We start from the raw sequence: 20,556 nt of genomic DNA on the forward strand, positions 1-20,556 counted from the left end.
CTTTCATCCTTGAAGTGGGTGGCACTGAAGCTGTGCCCTCCTACTCTTCCCACGAGCTCTATGCCCCCTCAGACTGCCCCTCTAGCTTTCCTACCGTTCCCCACTAGCTTGCTGCAGCTTTGGGAGCTGGCTCTGGGTGCCTGCAGGCTGGAAGCAGTGCTCTGGCTCCCTGGGTGGAGAGGTGGGAGGGAGGGAGAGGTGCCTCGCTGCAGGTGAGGCAGGCTGCTGGTCCAGGCAGCACTGGTTGGGGCCAACTGCAGCTCACCAGACTTGTTCTTCGGCATTTCCACGCCCCACAGAACTTGTTCTGGTTTTGCCAGAGACGTTGCTTCTGCATGCTTCTGACCTGGAAATTTCACTCTCTCCATACAGCTGGGGTGTAGCATCACCGAATAAAACAAGAGGGTCACCGTGACCCTCTCTGGTGATTGGTGTCATGGTATTCTTTGCTGCTTACAGAATGAGCTAACATATATGCCACAATCTTCTTCTTGCAGACCTGCAATTTCAGCAAAGATCCCACGTGGGGCCAGGCTTTCACCTTCTTTGTCCACAGTGCTCATTCCCAGTCACTCCATGTTGAGGTGAGAGAAAAGCCTTTCCTTTGAAGACCAAGTGCATATCCATAGGAAGACACCTCTTTTATGGTGGATGTGATCTCAGTGCTCATTGTTTCTGTGTGCTTGTACTGAGGTCCTCCTACTTAAAAGGTGGAAGAAGCACCTGTTGTTGCACAGGCGATTCTCTGGTAGATGATGCTGGTATCTACCTTTGCTCTAGGATCATGTAATGCATAATATCTTAGTTCAAAACATGGGACATTTCTGGCTGCAAAGCGGAAAGGAGGTTTTATACAGGTCTGTGTGTAGTAAAGCCATGAATATTTTGCTGTCAGAAATCGCAGCCTTCATAATTCTCAACCAGAGTCCTATCTCTTCACCTTGGTATTTTGGCTCGTTAAGAAATCCTGTATCTCAGTAGCATACATTGCAGTCACAGCCAGTTCTATGGCTGTTCACTTGGCTAGAGAAGTGGATTTGAACTTAGAAGGTGTATTGAGGTTAAATAGGCTAAACAAACTTACCTAAAAAGCTTGTAAAGGTTTAGACCAGTTGTCATCCCAGCTGCCTGGGACATTTTCCCCAGAGCAAGTAAGGAAGGTCAAGTAAATCCCAGGGCCTAGTTTTTCTGCTAAGGCAGTTCCTTCTTTGCATAGTTAGAGATGGGATTTTTACTCCAAACATACTAATTTGTTACACTCCTGAAATATTGGCATCACCCATTTGGAAGTAACCATAGTTGATAGTATGTCCTGAAGTAAATAAGCTGATTTTGGTCTCTGTCTGAAATACCTTCTTACTTTGCTGTTCCCAGTGGTATGCTTTCCAGTTTGCCATCTAATAAAAACTTTGCCCCCCCCCCCAGATAAAAGACAAGGATCGGGATAGTGCCCTGGGAACTTCAGTGGTGTGTCTCTCCCACTTACTTAAGGACCCAAGCATGACCCTGGATCAGAGATTTCATCTGGATCATTCCAGTTCAGACAGCTTCATTAAGATGAAACTTGTGTTGCGGGTAAGTTGTTCTTTGCCATATTCACTCGGCTTCCCCAGCGGAAGCATCCAATTCTAACCAGGCAAAAGAGATGAAAGGTGGGTGTGGAGAAATGCAGCTTCGCTTCACAGATGAGTAGAAAGTAGAAGTGTAACAAGGTCTTTAAGTGCACTTAAAAGTGAGTGGTGGAGCTGAGAGGTATCCCTGAGGCTTCCTAAAACTTAGTGCAGTGCCATTGCTGGAAACCCTCTCGTGACAATAGAGTTGGACTGGGAAAATCTAAGCTGGGGAAATCAAAGCTGCTAAACAGTAAGAGACCGATGCTTAGGAATTGTTTTCTCATCGTGTTCTGGATCAGTGTTTAGACATTGTTAAATACATACAGAGTAGGACAAGGGAGGAGAACATCACAGCTAATGCCATAGGCCTCTCTCATCTCTAATGGCAGATTCCTGCTGTTAGAGTTTTGTGGCAAAATTTCATCCTAGGTGATAATGCTGGCATTAACCCCCGTGCTTTGGGAGCAGCACTCATTTCTCTCCCTGGTGATTTTTAGGCCTTGAATGTTGAAGAACCCGATCCACAAAGGGTCAAGGCTGGTGTCAATGCCTCAAAGCAAGGTCCTGTGCGTGTCGTGGAGAAGGGTGGAAACCAGCAAAAGTTTGTCTCCCCACCAAAACCAGAAGTCTCAAAGGTACCTCCTGTGAGCAAAGACTCTGCAGCACTTGAATCCCTGCTGAAAAAGGACAGCAGAGAAGACCTGGACACAAATGACAATTCAGCAGCAGCTGTACCAAGTGAAACTGTTGCTGGCCTTAATGAGGCAGAGCGTGAGCAAAATCCAGAGCATCACCCATCATCAGCGTTGCATACCAGAGCAGCGGTAGTGCCCACGTTGCCAGTCGTACAGGAACTGAGGCTTGCACCCAGTGTTGCTTCGCTGGGTTCTCTGCCTTCTTCTTGCTTTGAATTAAGTAGCAGCAATCTGGACCTTCATAAGTAGGTGTTCTTCCAGCTGAATTGTTCTTCTTTTGGGAAGGTTTAGGTTTTACAGATCGCTGTTGCCTACAGTTGAATTCAAGACTGCTAAGTCATTTGGAGTCTTGGGTCTCAAATCACCTTACGAAGAATTGACCTAAGTATTCCAGTCAACAGCAAAGTAAATTACAGGGTCACTATCACATCAGGTGTAAAGTGAAAGCATTTCCTTCTCTGGCTCTCCTAAGAGGTGCTGCATGTGTTGGCTTTATGTTGTTTAAGAGCCTCTCACAGAATATCCTGGCTCCCATAACACTCATGATTTTAGCAACAGGATATTGGAAATCTGAATATCCCACTTCTGTAAAAACATAAACTCTTGATAAGCATATCTGGCTGCTTAAAATTTTGGATGCTGTGTTTTATCCAACAAATTGTAAGACTCTCATAATGCTGTGAACCAAGTTTGTGTGGATAAGTGTGCTTGTGCTTCCCACAAGTGCTAAGTGTGAGGCTGCAGGTAGTCTGCTCCGTCGAGGAGGACGAAGAGCCGGATCTGTCTCTCCTGGGGCGCAGAATGGAGCTAGTAGAATCCTTAATGAACTGAAGTAGCAAAGAAGGTCCATCTCAATTAAGAGAGCAGTTATCAATCTGAACATCAAACCCAGCTCCAGCTGTTCAATCTAGTACTTCCGGACTGGCAAATTCTCTAGCTCTGAACAGGGCCTCACTTAGAACCATTTTAAAGCCATTTTAAAGCAACGTTTTGGATTTGAAACCACTTTAATAACATGCAGAATAAGATATAAAAAAGGTCCCATTTCACATATACAGATATCCTTGAAGGGGCTGTGTAACATGCCAACCTGTACTTAGCTGCTCCATCTACAGCAGGCCAGTTAGGTGCTTTTTTGGCCACTTATGCTGTGGGACTGAAATCAGGTACCTGTACAGAAGGCTGGCTAGGCAGCGCTGGCACTAACAGGAGTGTTGTTTCTGTGGAGCCTCTGTGGTCCAGCTGCTTTCTAGATAGCAAACCTTAGGATGCCAGAAAGAAGAATAGTGCCCTGACCGCTGGTTTTAGTTGAAAATGCATCACCAACTTCTGAAGCTCGTGTCCTGTTTCGTGCTGCTAGGTCTGTGCGTGTGGTCTGTTAAATAGCTGTATTTAAAAGCTTTGACTGTGCAACTGTCTTACAGCGGGACTGAAATGCCTCTGGGAGAGATTCAGCTCACAGTGCGGTATGCCTCCGTAAGGCAGAGTCTCGTCGTGCTGGTGAATGGCTGCAGGTAATGCTTAGGTTTGCTTGCATCTCTCTGTAAAGGAAAGGGGAAGAGCTCTCTGAGCTTGTGTCGTTCATCAAAGCTGGAGCAGAACCACGTGCAGCGCAAACTGCCCAGCTGAGATGCCTTAGCCTTGGCTGGCTTCGATCTATGCAGCCTCACTAAGCCCAGGCAGGTGGAAACCGTCAGCTCTGGTCCATGCCAGTAGCAGGTCTGTGAGAGTGGCCGGTGAGCAGTGCTCGCTGCAGTAGAGAGACTTTAACTTTCATCCACCCAAACCTTCCTTGGAACAGTGTTGACAACAGGTGCATGTCTTGGCATGTCACGATAGGCATCATGACAAGGATTGACAGCTATGACTGAATGTGTAAATGTTAATTTAGGAACCCCAATAAGTGGCCACACACTCAGTAGTGAAAATTTTGTTTAACTTCACATCCTTAAAGTTGGATTTGCTTATGTTCCGACTCCCAAGATGAATGTTTTTGGCCCATGAACCCATGAAGGGTTGGTCTGATTGTAAGAGACACACACAGTGGGAGAACCTGCCTTGCTTGTCAACACTATTTCTTTTAACAGAAACTTAGTACCCTCTTCCAATCGTGGAGTAGATCCGTATGTTCGTATATACCTGCTTCCAGATAGAAGATGGGCAAGCAGGAAGAAGACTTCCGTTAAGAAAAAGACTCTGAACCCCCAATACGATGAGAAGTAAGAAAATGTTAATTATGATTGCTGCTGAAATAGTTACGATCTCTGTATAACGAAAGGGCTTACATAAGGTATGCTCCTGTTGCGCTGAAGGATTGTCTCATGTGAACATCTGCAGGTCTTCTGAAAAATTGGCACTTGAACTGTGGTTTGTAAGTACTTAGGGCTGGCCTTGCTCTGCCCATGGTGTTGTCTGTCACGCTGTAGGAGGGCACACCTTCTTCCCACCCCCTTCCCTGATCCTGGCAGAGGCGGGCTGCACTTGCTTCTTTGTGCACAGACATTCCCCTACCCATGTTTAACTCCCCATCGTTGCAGAGGCAATCTTTCCATTTGGGTACCTCACAAAGCCTACTTCTCTGTTCATACTTCTTTGCCCGATGCTTATTCCGACATCTTTCCAAAAGTCAAAGGCAGAAATACAAAGCCTTTTGAGACTGGACTGTTCTTTGGACAGACGGATGGATGTTGCCATTGAGACCTGGTGGGAGCAGGGTAAAATGCTCCCACCTCTTTGCTGACAGTTGGCACATCCGCAGCTTTGCCGCTGAAATGGAATGTGTTTTGTATAAAACCAAACACAGTAATGCTTCAAAAAATCAAAAGGTTGTAATGCTTTTTTTTTTTTTAAAGTAATGCTTCAAAATCAAAGACATAGAGCTCTTTTGTGAGGTGGTTTTAATCCCATATTTAGAGGAAGGTACACGCATATAAAAATATGTGAATTATAGGTGATCTTGGGTAACTCAGTTTTTTCCTATGTTGGGTCATTTCTGTACATGTCAGTATAGGTCAGAAATGGAGAAAAGATTTTAAAATATTTCATCTTAACATCAGAACACCAGAGCTGTGGATTTTGCTTCTGCCTATTCTCATGTAAGGCCACTGCTTTAGTGCCAGCACAGCTGTTAGGAACAGCATGTCTTTTTCCTCGCCCTCAGTATTGACGTGTCCTGTACATCCTCAATTAAGTATAATCGGCTGAGCAATGCTTAGCTCCAAAACACATTACCTGTTTTACAACTCTGACTTGAGGAAGAGCTATTCAGGTGGGCAGAACTGAAGTGATTTAGCGTGGACAAAACTCACTCGACATTAGATGATGTGTGCCAGAGGTGTGAGTCAGAGCCATTAAGAATTTAATTGCCACAGGTTTCAACCTTTGTCTCCCCTTCATGTGGTATAAGCCTACTTTGTAAACTTGGGGGGTTGGCTCAGCTATTTCCTCTGAGTAATAAAAGTTGCATGGAAAACATGCTGCTCTTCCATGAAGGGGGAAAATGATGGGACATAGCATTCATCATGGATGCATGCTTTCCTCCTTCCCCCTGGCACGGTGAACAGTCTGAAGAACAGTGTTGTCGTCTTTCACGCGGCCCTGAAGAGATCTCTTACAATGTGAATAAAAGCTACCTACAGGCTTGCCTTTTCTGTGTCTTCCTTCTCTGTTAAAGTTCTGGCCACTGATGCTGTATTCTGCCACTGCGTTCTGGCCGCTGATGCTTATGGGATTTTAATTTTTGACTTAAGTTTCTCCTTTCAAAACTTTACTTTGTAGGTTTGAATTCTTTGAATCTTTGGAAGACGTCAAGAAAAGGACACTGGACATTGCAGTGAAAAACAGCAGGCCATTCATTTCACAGGAAAGGAAGGAGCTGGGGAAAGTAAGTTTAAAGAAGTTACACTACTGGTTTAATAGAGCTGAGCAGCGAGCGATTCCTGTAATCCCCAGGTGCGGTTCTACTTAGTAAGTGTCAGTAATAGGACTAGCAATCTGGAAACAACTTTTTCCTGCCAGATTTTCATCTGAAATCAGGCTGTATCCATGTGGAAGCTTGCGTGGTCTCATACGATTCCTGTGCCGTGCTGCTTCATTTCAGAAGGGCGCTCCTGAAATAAAAATGTTTCCTGGGATCCGCTGCTGCCCGTTTGGGGAATGGCTCCAACGGTGCAAACACGAAGCTGAGAAAGACGTGTGATTAAAACCCAGAATTTGCCAACGGTGCTTTAAGCTTTCTGTGAACAGCTTTGGTTCTGTGAAAAGTAAACCGGAATCACTTCTTCAGTGATAGATAAATTTCTGAGTAGTGCTGCTAAGAAACTGAGCGGCAGCGCTGGGGCTGGGTAATGCCTGCGTCCTGGGGAACGCAGGAAGCTCGTTTTCCCTTGAGCCTGAGCTGCAGCCCTAGAACTTGAAAGTGGGTCTGACTGGGGAGGAGTGAGTGCCAGCTTAGCTAATCGATTTGTACGCTGGACAACATACAAAGAAACAAAATTTGCTTTTTAAAGGTGCGGATTGACTTGTCACGGGAGGACTTAATAAAAGGTTTTGCACAGTGGTAAGTTTTCCTCCCCATACTTCCAAACCCCGCTCGTTGCTTTGCTGGGAGTTTGCATGGCTGCTGTTGGAGTGCTGGTAAATGGGCTGTGTATTTTGGTGAGCAAGAAGAATATTTGACCTGCAAATGCAGGACTAACTTGAACTAATCTGGTCATTTTATCTAAGTTGTATGTTAATCCAGTTGCTAGTGCAATACCTGCCCTGTGAAACAGTTTTAATAAGAGGCCTGTATGTCAATTATAGTCTTCAGCATATTTTAAGTTACCATAAAAGCCACTGGGATGCATAAGTAAAAGAATTATGTTTATTAAAGTAACCTTGCAACAAATTTTAACTCTGATAAAGATCTTAACTAATACTCTGATCAGCAATATATATATAAAAACTTTAATTACAAAGCATTTATAGAAACTATTATAATAAGCCACTTGCAGTTTTGCTTGTATGTTCATTGTGGTTCAGACTTAAACCTTAAGCATTGGTCTGAGGCAAAGATTAAGAACTAGGGGGGGTTTTTTTCTTCCCCTTCTACATCTGTAGTTGACGACAGTAGTTCTTCCTTCTTTCTCCTTCAATGGAGCCCAAGGAATGCAGCGTGGGTAGTCCGGGAGCTTGCCATCCACGCAGGCAGTGAGCCAACGCTGGCCAGTGGGATAGGAAAACCGGGTTCCCCTGGCCCAGCTTGCGTCTGTGTCTCATGTAAGGATATGGCAATTACGGGAGTAGGAGAAAAATGACGCATCCCATAAGTTCCTGGTAGAGAGCTGAAGTTTGAGGCCATCTCTGAAGCCTCCTTTGCCATGCTGCCTGTGAAGCACAAGCGATAAAGCAGCCCAAGTTCTCTCTGTTGTGCCAGTTAAAACTTGAAAGAAAGTCCTAAACTACTATAATTACTTACTGTGTCTGTCTTGCAGGTATGAGCTGACAAGGAGCAGACGCAAGAAAAATTGATTTCTTCTCCTGTACAGAAGTTACTAATTTTTCAACTTTATATGAATGTACATATCTCCTGTAATTAATGTGTTTTGAACAGCCACTGCAAACTTGAAGCAGTCTCCAGCTCAGGACATGTAAATGTAATGATCCTACTTAGACTAGTTCTCACTGAAGGAAAACAAACAAACAAAAAAACCACATTGGGAATAGTTTGTCCCTAGATAGTCAGTCAGTCCTTTATTTTTGCTGTTTCTGAATACTCTCTTAAGGAAGTGTCGTACCTGGAGATATTTTAGACTGTCAGCTAAGCGTCATTACTTTGCTTGGCAGTCTCATTTCCCCAGGATCCTATTCATGTTTTAACATGAAAGCAGTGTCGTTTTAAAAGAATAAATTTTTAAACAGCATTCTCCAGCTGTAGGGCTACAGAACCTGTTGAAAGAAACTGTTTAGGACTAATAGCAGCTGTTTTCTGAGTTGATATTCTGCTGTTCAAAAGTATCTTAGATTGTGGCTGCAGGTGTGTATATAGTGAGCTTCCAAAAGCAGGGAGGTCAGTTTACCAAGATGTCATTAAGGTTTTAGTTTGTGACGCCTTAACATGTTTTGTTCTTTGTTACAGTACATTTCAAAATCTTGTAAACCTTGATAGTCAAGCATTCTGTCTGAGGAACAGCAGAGTTTTGTAAACTAAGCTTTATTAATATCGGAGCAAAATATACCAAAATATTTTTGGAAGCTTGGTGTACTTGTTTCTGTACAATAAACTTCTAACTGTCTTGCATAAGAAACTTGATCTATGCCTTTCTAAAACTGCCTTTCAAAATACGACCATGGTAACTTCAAGGCACAAGCCCATAAACCACCACCTGAAGCAAGTTTCAAATATTTTTGGCCTAGATTACATTAATCAAGTCTGCCTCGGTCCATAACCAGAAAGAATACTCTTCACTCTGTCACCGAATAACAATTTGCTCGCATCCTGAACTTACCTGAAAGTGTAAACAACAGTTTAAAATAGGCTCTCCAGAAAACCAAGACAGGCAAATGATGAAAGTGCTATGGCTAAGGCAGTTAGAGCACCTTTACCTCATACTTACCGTGTCAGCAACATTGACAATCCTTAGTGGTTGCAGTGTGTCTGGCTTTGTGCTGGGTTCAGTTTCCTAGACGGATACAGCATGTATTGGTTCTCCCTCTGGGATGGAGTAGACCAGTCGATAGTGGTTATAGTAAGTTTTTCTTAAATTGACCGTGAAACAAGAATTAAGAAAAATGAAAAAATGCAGCAGCTTTTATTTTTTGACATAAATCCGAAACTCTTGATTAGGGGAACAGAGGCTAGAGGTAGCTGTAATGTCACATGCATCAACAGGTACGTTCACAGGTAAAATACTCCAGTCTTCTCTAGCAAGATTTAACTCTCAACTAGCTACCAATTTCAAATTTCGCACAGTAGGTAAAATATCATCCGGGTTCCTGATCTCTGAAACAGAATGAAAAGCAAAACGGTAAGGTGTATGTACCTAGAACACCTTCAAGTTCAGCCAAAATTCTAACTTAAATGTTAAAAATACAGCTAGCGAATAAGCTCCTCACGCCTTTTAATGCTTTCGGAAAAAACTCAATTTAGCTTATGTTACAAGTAATACAACTGAATACATGCAACCCCACGTTCAATGAAAACAAAAGTATTTGGGTCACTTCCTGAGGAAAGATGGAAAGAAGAGGAGAGTGAGGCAAAAGTTAGCCCCTGCCCTCACATCCTCCTTGGTGTTTTAGCACACCAGGAGCAACCAACACACTTGTTCGCTATTTAAAGTTTTAGGAGGAAGCACGGGCATGAAGATAATTACAGCTGTTGCAAATATTACTCACCTAGAAGACAGAGCAAGTCTTGAATGAGAGCTTGAAATGGTGGAAAGAAGCACTCGTGTTCTTCTAGCTTATCGATTATACTGAAATGGGCAAGTGAGACTGTCAGATAAAAGGTGCAAGGGCATTTCAAGTTCATCTCCTTGGCTGTTTTACCATGCTACGTCATGACTTTCTGAAAACACCACTACTTAGTATATAAAGCCATCTACACGAAAAACGTCTTCTCAAGTTCTGAAACCCGCAGCCAACAAGTGTTAGCTGTCAAAAAAGGATCTCTAATTTCACTGTTTACGCCCTATATCCATCCACCCTTTCCTCCTTACATAGTACCAGGTAATTTTGGGGCTGGAACATTAGTCTATGTATGCTAAATGTACTGCCTGGGGGTGGCGCAAGGAATGTTTTATAAGCAGCTATTCTCTAGTTAAAACTGTGAGGGGTGCAGAAAGGTTGAGGGAGTTAGTGGTGTTAACTCGGCACGTGTCAGACTTGCTGCCTGCTGCAGTTAATTTTTAGTATGTTTGCAGAGCCCGTGCTGAATGCAAGCTCTTACAGTCCGCTACCAAGTACGCGTATGTTGTCATCTGTTGAGGACAGAACAAGATTTGTCCAGCTCCCAAAATACTCGTAGGCAGCTTGAGGCATGCACTCTCGTAGCGACTAACACACGTCAACATTACAGTTGACACCTCGCAACACTTTCTCCTCCCCACCCACGCCCAGTATTTGCTTTGTCTCCTTACGAAACACACATCCTATTAAGGCTTATTTGATTACATTACCCATGCAAACCAACAAGGTGTTTTGGAACCTTCTGGCCTTTGTTTTTCTCTTTGCCAGCTTTATCCTTTTGAAAGTATTCAAGACTTGTTTCATGTGGGATAGTAGTAACTCCTTTACTGTCACAGCTCACTGACTTTGCAACAAATTATTAAAGTTTCTTTCAGTGTCGGTTTTAGCCAGTTCTCTCAATTACTGAACTTGATGTTTGAAGAATGGTCACCAATGGAACAGCCCCACATACCTGTGGATGTCTTGGGTCCCCAGAAGCTGCTGTACCTGCTCAGTCACGTTCTCGTTAATTATGTCACACAGTTTCCCAACAGTATCCACTACCACGGTGGGTGGAGCTGAACTGTCTGTGGAAAAACAAACACTTTGTGTTTCTTATAACAGTAATAACAGGAAAGTATTTTAGACACAATCAAATTCTTGCAGGTGCCCAGATTTTATTTGTTTTTCACACATCTAGGCATACAAGTTCCATCGTTCACAGAAAACAAAGTGCCTACGGTCAGAAATAAACCAATGTTAGCCAGGAATGGTGACTCTCCCACTGATCCTTAAATGGCTAAAAAACTTGTCAGAGCTGTGTATTTTCACAGCAGAGATGGTGCTGAAGTGCACCCTACAATGTCCGTGGAAATCGGCCAGCTGAAGTTATGTATAGAGAGAGGGTTATTCGTTAGGTTCCTGTAACGCAGCAGAAGCACAGTATAGGGGCTAGGCCAACAAGGAACCCGCTCAATAAATACTTTGTTAACAGCTAGAGCTTGTTTCGGTATTGGATTTTACCTGCTTTGACTGCTGCGATGGAAGGTAACGGGCTCCTTGTCCTTTTCTCCCTCAATTTCAGAACTAGGCTTGGAGAAGGCATCCTTTGAGCTCCATTGGTTTGCGATTATTAGGGAGACACGAGGCTTCCCCATCTCCTGTGCTGGCTGCAGGCAGGAAGACTGCTTCCCTCCTTGAATGAGGCTCAGAAGACCTTAGTAGTCCGGGAGCCTTGCTCTCGGGCTGTACACCCTACAGCGCAGCCAGACCTTTAAACCCAAGAACAGCAGCAGCTGCTGTTCTCCAGAAGAGAACAGGTACTGGGAAGTAACTAAGTATGCCTCCGAGTACTGGCACTTAGTTTTTGACAGTCAGCAACTTCTTTTTTTACGTTTAGCAGCGTAAGAAGGAAGTTTCTGAGGACTGGACATAATTACACTTGAATGAGTTACTCAGTAGAAATCTACAGCAAAGGTTGAGTTATTTTTTCTTAAACTTGATATCTTTCAAGTGGAGAATGAAAGATGGTCAAGAAGAATTATGAAGTCAGCTCACAGGAAACAAAGCTTTGTGGAAAAAAAAAATTTAAAAGATTCAATTTCATCTGTTATTCCTTTCTTCTGCCTCCCTGGTATTCCTCAGCAACTGCTAAAGGCTTACAAATAATGGGCTTTTGCTATTTAAACTCCCAATTGACAGCAACCTATTTTTATCTTTGCAGCAAAGAGTATACCTAGTTTCCTCATTTCTCAGCAGCTCAACATATTTTCTGTGAAGAGATCAGCCTTTCACTTGTTTTCCTCTTCCTTTGGAAACGCCTGAACAAATGCTAGGTGGTAAGTCTTTACCTAGTTCCAGGAGCTCGTGGAGATTTCTCATAGCGTTGGTCATTTCCCCAAGCTTTGTGTAAACCTCATTCATTCGTGGATAAACGCCATTCAGAGAATTCACGTCAAACAACTTCTGGAAGTGAGAGACTATCGCAAACAGGGTTGGTAAGGGCGGTGTCTGGCTGTTCTGTAGCAAGCAGAAGGAATAACTCGACAATGTTACTGCTTAACAAAGCAAGGATTCTTTTAAACCGCGAAACGGTCTTAAAACTAGTCTATGAAGAAAAACGGCTGTAACTTCCCTTATTAAATCACGGCATTTCAAATATTCTTAAGTCTGAAGATGTATTTTACAGAGAGTTTTCAGACACAAATATCCAGCAAACCAAAAATACTCTTTTGAAAGCTTTCTTCTCTGTTGCTCAGTAAGTACATTTATGCATTCTCAGTGCTGACTGAGAAACAGACAGAACGTGATAACACCTGAGACTACAGGGCAATGCAAATTCCTTGTTGGTCAAAGGACTTTGATTAAAGCAGTCTTCCCCAAGGTCGATTTATCCATTATGTTAAAACGGTCTTTGACTATTGAATATCTTCAAACAGCTATTTCTTAAACCCCGCAAGGCTTTCAAATGCGCAAATCTAATCACTGTGTGAAGAACGCATTTAAGAATTCCACGTAACTTGTGCCTATAAACCCCTGGTAAGAATTACCTTTTCCTTATTTTCTATTTCTTCCAAAATTGCATCTACTATGAACTGGAGGTCTTCAACTCGTACGGATTCTCTGTTATCCTGTGGATCTGCAGTGTGCCAGGGCACCAATTCCAGAGACAGTTTTCTCAAGGACCTATGCAAATCCTTTTAAAAGAAGGGAGGGGACACAACTTATTTTAGTAACTTCTTAAAGTTGTTTTTATTATAGAAATGGGCAGATTTTCTGTTTCTCATACACAAAAACATTCCAGTACTGGACACAGTAAGGTTTTAGTTTTCATAGAATTTAAGCACAGTATCTTGCTTACATTCTTTGATTTGAAAAGTACACTGGTAGTCTAAAAATTAAAGTACTTCATATATTATAGGTTCAGTGAAATAAGAAGTGTTGGTCACAGAGAGTTTGGTTTTAAACAAAATTACTTCACTTGTAGTTAGAGCAAAAAGTCACTGTGCTGGCAAGACACTGTGCTGGAAGAAAGAGAATGCATCATCATTAATGTGTGAAGTACATCGACCCTAAAGCTTAAGTGTCTTCGTAGGGACTCAGCCAGCGAACAGAAACATTTAGACGATCCACGCAGAGGAGTATCTCTGGCCTGTAGGCACGCTGCACATCTTTCACTTTACTATGGTTTTACAGTGGTATATAAATGGACAGCAGAATTATTTTTAAAATTTAACACCAAGTCAGGCAATAACAAAAGCTACACGCAGAAAAAAGCCCTACATGTAGGGAGAGACCGAGGGGTGGTCAGCAGATTAAAGGAGGAAGGTAAAGCCGAGTACAACCATGCGTTACCTTCAGGGCCATTAGCTGATCTGCCCACATTTCCACAGTGAGCGGCAGGTGCTCAAATCCGCATTCCTGTCCATTCTCTTTAATACAATTTTGCACCGGCCCTTTACTGCGCCTGTATATTAACGGAGGAGCTCTTGGACTTCGCAAAATAGAATCAATATGGGACAAAACCTTCAACACCAAATAACAAGTGTTATTGCTCAAATAGGTATGACATTTTATAGTAAAATCCCTCTCCACCACAGTCATGATTGTCTAAACATTAAATCATAAATAGCTGCAATAAGTTACTATCGATGAATTTTACAGATGCATTCAAAGATTTAAAAATATACTCGCTAGAAGATGTGTAAAAGTAATGCAAACATACTTCCCTTTCAGGGATATTTAACATTTATCCACTTCAGGCATTGTTACTTCCACAGTTTACATTTTGCTAAGTTTTATTGCATTTGCTTTTTTTTTTAATTAAAAAAAAAAGACTATCTCATCAGGCATGTTTATAAACCGTAACATAAGGATCTGTTTTGCCCAAGACCTTGAACAAATCCCCCGTCCTGAAGAGACTTCAGCTAAATCATTGATTTGACATTTGCCCACCTAGTCTCTGCTTCCTTGCTGTATTTTCAGGTAGTTTACACTAAGATAGAACAATTAAGAACAAGCCTACATTAACTGCCAAATCCAGAACATTACGCATGTTGTGTAGAGGACTTCATATGAACTCTTAGATTCAAAATAGCATGCTTCAGTTTGCATAGTTAAACAAAACTCATGTGTTACATTTCATCGTAACAGTGCTAGATACACACAGTACAGATAAAATTTGCATACCCGTAAGTATTGCTGGCAAACTGCCTCCAGCTGATCTACTCCTGCGATACTCTCGGGTTCCTTCTTTTCTTCTGTTCTTTCTCCGGCACTACCCCCTGAAGATCTACACGCCAAATACATACAGTGGGTTACACAGGTAGCCGTAGCAGGAGATACCTGGTTCTTTAATCAAGCTGAAAGTAGTATGTAGCACATATACTTACACCTACAAAGTAAAATCTCCATTTTATGATGCCTGCTGATAGAATTCCATCAAACTGAACTAGCTGAAGAATATAATACCTAATGTAAATATCATTAATTTATCTCAAGTCTCCAGGTTGAGGTTACTCCAGACTGCATGCTAATTGAGAAGGGACACCACCAGATGTACAGTTGTTCTGTTACCAGAGGTTCTACTACAGCTGAAGACTTAAAGTCCAGAATTTTACTCAAAAGGGTCAAATTCCATGCTCACAGTCTTTATCTGCTTCTGCTTGAACATCTTTCCTGGCTTACTATATATATAGCTCACTACCCTTCTTGTCAAATCTAAGATGACCTTCCCTAAAACTACCGTCTAAGTCATACCCACTGCATGAGAGAAAAGACCATTGAAAGATACACAATGTAAAATGAAGAACTGAACTTTTTTAAAGCTTAAGTGATGATGTCTTTTTCAGGCTATAAAATATTTAGCATTCAGTATACACATGCGCAAATGATTAAGTGAAATTACAGATAAAAACACTTCGTCAATCCTGGATCTCTAATACCTTCAATGTATTTTCTTAGCAGTGTTTCAGAAAAAGACTAAGTCAATTTCTAAGAATAATATGGACATAATTTCAGTAGCTGCAACATTTTGCCAACTCATACTTTCTCATTCATAATCCGTAATGTAACCAGTAGCTTTCGTTATAGCTCACGGAAGCAGCAAACACCACAGTTTGGTCCTGTCCGTATTGCCTGAGATAGCACTCAAATCAAATCCAGAAAGACAAAAGAAAGTAGAAAAGACACTGCTGTGCCCCCATTTGGAGACCATGCCATCATTTCAGAGATTCACAGGGTGTCTTCGGAGGTACGGTAGCATTTGCTGCCCATAACCAGGCTCCGAGGAAGGGCGATAAGGTACGTGCTTTATAAGCTACTACCTACATTACAGGTTACAGAGTACCTTTGCATTAAGAAGTTCAGAGGATTCATGAGAGTTACTGAAGAAATATACTTACTGGATAGTTTTCTTTAAAGTTTTTTCTAGTTTCTTCACTTGGTGTTTGTAAAGTTTTAATTCCTGTGCAGTTGGTCTGTTAGAAGGAAAAAGCACCATATCATATGTCTTGCACTTGAAGGTATCTATAAAACTCAGCCAAGCAAAAGAGTAAGAAAGCTTTGTCAGTGCCACATCATCATTCTGGAAATGAAATTCTGCAATATTTCTACGTGGCAACAAGAAAAAACAGCAAAATAACCATTAGCAGTTGTTGTGATTAACAGCATAGGGAGGGAAGGTTGACTGTTCCTGTCAGATCTTCTATGCATCGCTTTTAAAGGCAGATTTCATACTATACTGTTACAATTGCTGGTGCTTTCAGTTTCTTTCTTTGTAAAGTAAAGTCTACCGAAGTGCCCTTACAAAGAATGATACTTATCCTTTCTCACCTTATTTCCAAATCTTTCTTGAGGTTTATATTTTCAAGCAAAAGCTGTTCATTCCTGGCTTTTGTTTCAACGAGTTGTTTCTGGAAAGACTGCAGCACAGACTGTGTTATTTCTTTTATTTCACTCATTCCATAATCAACAAGCTTGAACACTTTAAAGTACGTATGTGTTAAGAAGGGTTCCCATTTGCCTATATAGCAAGACAGCATGGATGAGGAATTAGTCGACTATGATCAAGAGCCTGCTGCATTAGACCGCAGGTGGAGAACCTGTGATTAAGGAAGTCTATTCAGTCCCCAGCAAAGACGACTCGCAACACAGTACGGAATCTTTGCATAAAGACAGCGAACCCTGCCCAGAGAGGTTACAAATTAAGACGACATGATAAGAACAAGGGGATAGAAATCAAACACCTGTATTTTCTTATGTGGCTCTTGAAGGGTTACCGTTTAGAGATCTGCACTGACTTATTCTTAGCAGTTCCGTACCGTGAGCAGTGCTCTATAATTAGGAGTAGCATCTAGATTTAAGAATTCTTCCTTGCTTTTTACTTCTCTCTGTACTTGGTCTTCATCTTTTTTATATTGCCTATTGGGAAAAATAAATTGTTTCAGCTTACTGTAATTTCATTACCTCAAAGACCTAAGTTGGCTTAGTTATCAGTTACGTATGATAATAGTGTTTCCATGAACTGCAAAGTAAACAGAATAGACATTTCTGGGAAGCTGTTTCATATACTAATTAAATGCACTTATTCCTCGAGAGAAATTCCAGTACAAGCAAATCCCATTTCGGTTTTCAAAGATGATAATCTCAAATTATAGGAATGTCTCAGATATCTGCTTGTTGCTTTGTACCATGTAGGCACCGCAATAGAGCTGGAAAGCTGCTATTCCTTTTGTTTAGGGAAATCAGTTCACTGAGCTCTGCTAACGCAGTAATTCTTCTGCCTGTGAACCACGGCAAAAGGGGAAGGGGGAAAAAAAAAAAAAAGAAAAAAAAAAAGAATTATAGCTCAAGTGTCTAAATACCCCCAACTTCCTAGCTGTCCCGGCCTCCTGACTGAGCAGCTGCTTAGCCTGACTGACAGCTATTCCCCAGATGAATCCAAACTTCCACAACCATTACAATCCTTTGCTGTTTCTTACATGCTAGTGACATCTGGAACACAGAATATTTACCATTACAAGCTTTAAGAACAGTGAGGAATAAGAACAATTTTGAACAGTAGAGCCATAAGGCATTAGATAAGACCTACCTTAGCTCCTTTTTCATTTGACTAATTTGAGATTCATAATAATCGATTAGACAAAGGAACCTGAAGAAAGGAAAAATGGTATTTTGAATTTCAGATATTCTCAGAAAAATCATGCCTGAAAGATACTGTGACCAGCCCACAGGAACAGGCCAGCTTACAGAACTGCACTGCGCTTCAGAAGTGACTGCGTCGAACAGTGGGTTCTCTCTCATACCAAACACACACAATCACAGTTTTCCAAAACAGAAAAGTAGAGACATTAACTCTGCACTAGACTAAAAGTGGCAAAATTACTTAAGAGGAGACAAAAGCTACATCCTCCTGACAGCTTCCTCATCTTGCGCCTATGTTTACCCAGCAATCTTAACAGCATGGCACAGTCCCAAGTGCTAGGGCTCAGCGACCATTGCGGGAGGTAGAGAGCACAGGTCCCACATAGCCTGAGAAGATCTGTCTCCAAAGAAACTAAAAGTGCTTTCAAAGTAAGTGGTTGCAAAAAAATAGAGCCACAAAAAACTGAACAGCTGAGAAACTGCCTTTCCTCTCGAGCACTCTGAGATTGTCTGTTTCAGAGAGACAAATGGGAAAGCACAGGGAACCAAATTCAGTGATCCTTCTTCTCATGCAGTGAGGGCACGAGAAAAGGGCTGCGCACACACAAACCCTTTTAAACGCTTCCCAGGTAAAGGTTACTAGACCGGCCTGGAAAACCGGGCGACATCAGCACAATAAAGTGATGGCTACCTGAGGCCTAAGAATTGGCAAATCTCGGATTATAGCAGAACTATGGAGGTCTTACCGCAAGAGACATAGGCTTGGAATACTTTCTCAGAACTGCCACTGAAGTACCTGGGAAGCCTTACAGCAAGCCTGCAGTAGCAGTTGCAAAGACCGGTTGCACTGCAGAAGTGACTGCAAACTGGACAGGTTTGGGTTTTGTTTTTGAAGGGTGGTGTTTGTTGTTTCTTTAATTTACATTTTAAAATGTTAGAACCCCAGGATAAGAGCACCCTAGCAGATACTGCAGTTCCAGAGTAGAGTGAATCATTCCCTTCTCTTTGCTGACACCTAGCGTATACAGGGGCTGACAGTTTTTTTTTTACTTTCTGCCATAAATTTATCCAGCTCACATTTATTATACAAGAAAAAATTACTGCATTGATGTACTTTTACAAGAATTCATATTTCTGCTTGCACTCCTAAGGTCTCCAGCTTTTTTTTTTTTCTTTCATATAAATATCAAGAACAGTAGTTACTTTAAAATCCGTTTCTTCATTTAATGTTACAGGTCATTCATCAATATAAGAAAATTGCTTACTGCTGATCTAGAAGAGACTTGGGAGCTCTTTTGCAAAACCGACAAAACATTTTGTTCTGAGTGGCAGCACGCTGTTGCTCCTCCATCCCAACTTTGCACAGCTCCTTTTGCAAACGGGCAATGATCTCTTCCTGTTCTTGCAGCTTCTCCTGCTGCTGTTGATACTTTGCCTGTGAAGAGATAATGGGAGCATCGTGAAATTATTCTAACCCACAAGCTGGAGACTGTACTGTACATGCCCAAGTAGGCACCTGGTCCCAAGGAAGCTTTGTACTTGGGTTTTAGCCATACTGAAGAGGCAGTAGAAGAAGGATACAGATATTTTTCTAAGTTATCGCTAGAAAATTCTGTATAGATTGAAAAGTCTTAGCTATAAATAGTGTACTAACCCAAGACTCATGTTTATTTTGATCAATGCAAATATTTTTAGAGCTTTTAAAAAAAGTCAAAAGTTTGAATCCTTAGACAGCACTATCTGAATTACCTGTGAAACCTGTTGGTCTTTTTGAAGTTCTTTGACTTGATTCTGTTGCTGGCAAACTTTAGCTATCGTCTCATCTTCCAGCTGACAAATTTTGGACTTAATGTTTTTCACCACATTTTCCAAATCATTAGCCCGCTGTTCTTGTCGAGATGCCCGACCTCTTTCCTGTCGTATCTCATCTCTAAAAAAAATAAATAAATCCTTGATTTAAATTAAACTCATTTCACTAAATACAGTGAAGGAAGTACAGGCCTGACAAACATTATCTGATGACACTCAATAATAGCCTGTGGCAGCAGATATGGGAAATATGCTGGTATGGGAAGAAGCAGCAGATGAAATAACATAAGAGCTCAAAAGGAACTAGGCCAACATTGCTGCATACTGGACAAAAATCTCAGGAGAAAAGGTCTTAGGCCTCGGGTGTGACAAGAGCTCCACCTGGCAGAAGATGGACACTGGTAAGACTTTTGCTTTGCATTAGCAGCTAAGTTCCTTCCACTGCATCTTACCTAAGGTAACGATTAGCCTCCATAAGCCCCTGCATCATTTTCTGCTGTCGGTCGGTGTCTTCCACCAGCGTTTTTAATGCAAGTCTTATTCCTAGAGAAGACTGACTGTCTAAGACAATCATATCTGGAGATACATAAAATAAGCAAAGTCATAATGAAAGGCTTTTAATAGCTGAAGAAGATAGCATCTCTGCTACCATTTGGAAGTGATGGCTTTAGAGATGCCTTACGAACATAGGCTTACTATTTCCAAATACAAAGACATATAAAATTAGCATTTCCTTACCTGATATATTTCTGCAGCTTTGGGGGGCAGCAAGACTCACCGGTTTCAACCCACGACGCATTAATAGCTTGTTTAAGTTCTCCCATTCTGCCTTCTCCTGCTGCAGTTGGGAGAAGAGGAAGAAGAGACAGAAACCTGAGTTCTCAAGACCAGCTCACGGTCTCCTGTCCTTCCTGTTGTGCAGGCAGTGGAGGATACCAAATGCCCCCAAATAAAAACAAACCAACCCCAAGCCCCCAAGAAGCCCCAGCCACTATAGGAGGACTTGTGAGACCTTCCAACAGGATCTGCAAAAAATACTGGGAAAAAGTGTACTTAACAATATACAGAATACTCAGTTTTTCTGATCGCTATTAGAAGGAGAAATACGTGCAATGAGCAAAATGTACCTTTTTAAAAAACCCAGACAACCGGCCCTCGGGTAACCAACGCACCGGGGGTGCAGTGGGCCTCGACCCCCTGCCCCAGCCCCGAGAGAAGCCCTCAGAGAACGCGGGTGCCTGCTTTGGGAGTTTATTGTTTGTTTGTTTTCTTTCTGTTCTGTTTTTAACTAACAAGCGATAACAACAGCCACCTCAGGACCACCACGGTACCTCTGTCATGGCGAGGGACGCCCGCTCCCGGACCGCCGG

At 42.0% G+C, this 20,556-nt stretch overlaps 3 protein-coding genes across 3 annotated transcripts in view; 1 reads left to right on the forward strand and 2 right to left on the reverse strand.

The window, feature by feature from the left end:
* ESYT3 (extended synaptotagmin 3) overlaps window positions 1-7,819 on the forward strand; it is a 47,363-nt gene extending 39,544 nt beyond the window's left edge. The window contains exons 17-24 of the mRNA XM_009290983.2: window positions 498-584; window positions 1,426-1,575; window positions 2,111-2,553; window positions 3,733-3,822; window positions 4,396-4,527; window positions 6,086-6,191; window positions 6,817-6,866; window positions 7,783-7,819. Coding sequence (XP_009289258.2) covers window positions 498-584; window positions 1,426-1,575; window positions 2,111-2,553; window positions 3,733-3,822; window positions 4,396-4,527; window positions 6,086-6,191; window positions 6,817-6,866; window positions 7,783-7,819 — 1,095 coding nt within the window. The remainder of the gene's footprint in view (window positions 1-497; window positions 585-1,425; window positions 1,576-2,110; window positions 2,554-3,732; window positions 3,823-4,395; window positions 4,528-6,085; window positions 6,192-6,816; window positions 6,867-7,782) is intronic.
* Window positions 7,820-9,105: 1,286 nt separating this feature from the next.
* Window positions 9,106-16,194, reverse strand: CEP70 (centrosomal protein 70). Its single transcript, XM_019475043.1, has 9 exons — window positions 16,067-16,194; window positions 15,637-15,711; window positions 14,423-14,525; window positions 13,589-13,759; window positions 12,784-12,930; window positions 12,085-12,253; window positions 10,707-10,821; window positions 9,683-9,762; window positions 9,106-9,290 (listed from the first exon to the last, which is right to left on the reverse strand). The coding sequence occupies exons 1-9, from the start codon at window positions 16,192-16,194 to the stop codon at window positions 9,229-9,231; spliced, it is 1,050 nt and encodes a 349-aa protein (XP_019330588.1). The 3' UTR covers window positions 9,106-9,228.
* Window positions 16,195-18,638: 2,444 nt separating this feature from the next.
* On the reverse strand, window positions 18,639-20,549 carry LOC109279837 (centrosomal protein of 70 kDa-like). Its single transcript, XM_019475049.1, has 5 exons — window positions 20,518-20,549; window positions 19,925-20,024; window positions 19,639-19,762; window positions 19,127-19,307; window positions 18,639-18,812 (listed from the first exon to the last, which is right to left on the reverse strand). The coding sequence occupies exons 1-5, from the start codon at window positions 20,524-20,526 to the stop codon at window positions 18,639-18,641; spliced, it is 588 nt and encodes a 195-aa protein (XP_019330594.1). The 5' UTR covers window positions 20,527-20,549.
* Between the last annotated feature and the right edge of the window lie 7 nt (window positions 20,550-20,556).

Source organism: Aptenodytes forsteri, unplaced genomic scaffold (assembly GCF_000699145.1).
Source record: "Aptenodytes forsteri isolate BGI_AS27 unplaced genomic scaffold, ASM69914v1 Scaffold29, whole genome shotgun sequence".
NCBI lineage: Eukaryota > Metazoa > Chordata > Aves > Sphenisciformes > Spheniscidae > Aptenodytes > Aptenodytes forsteri.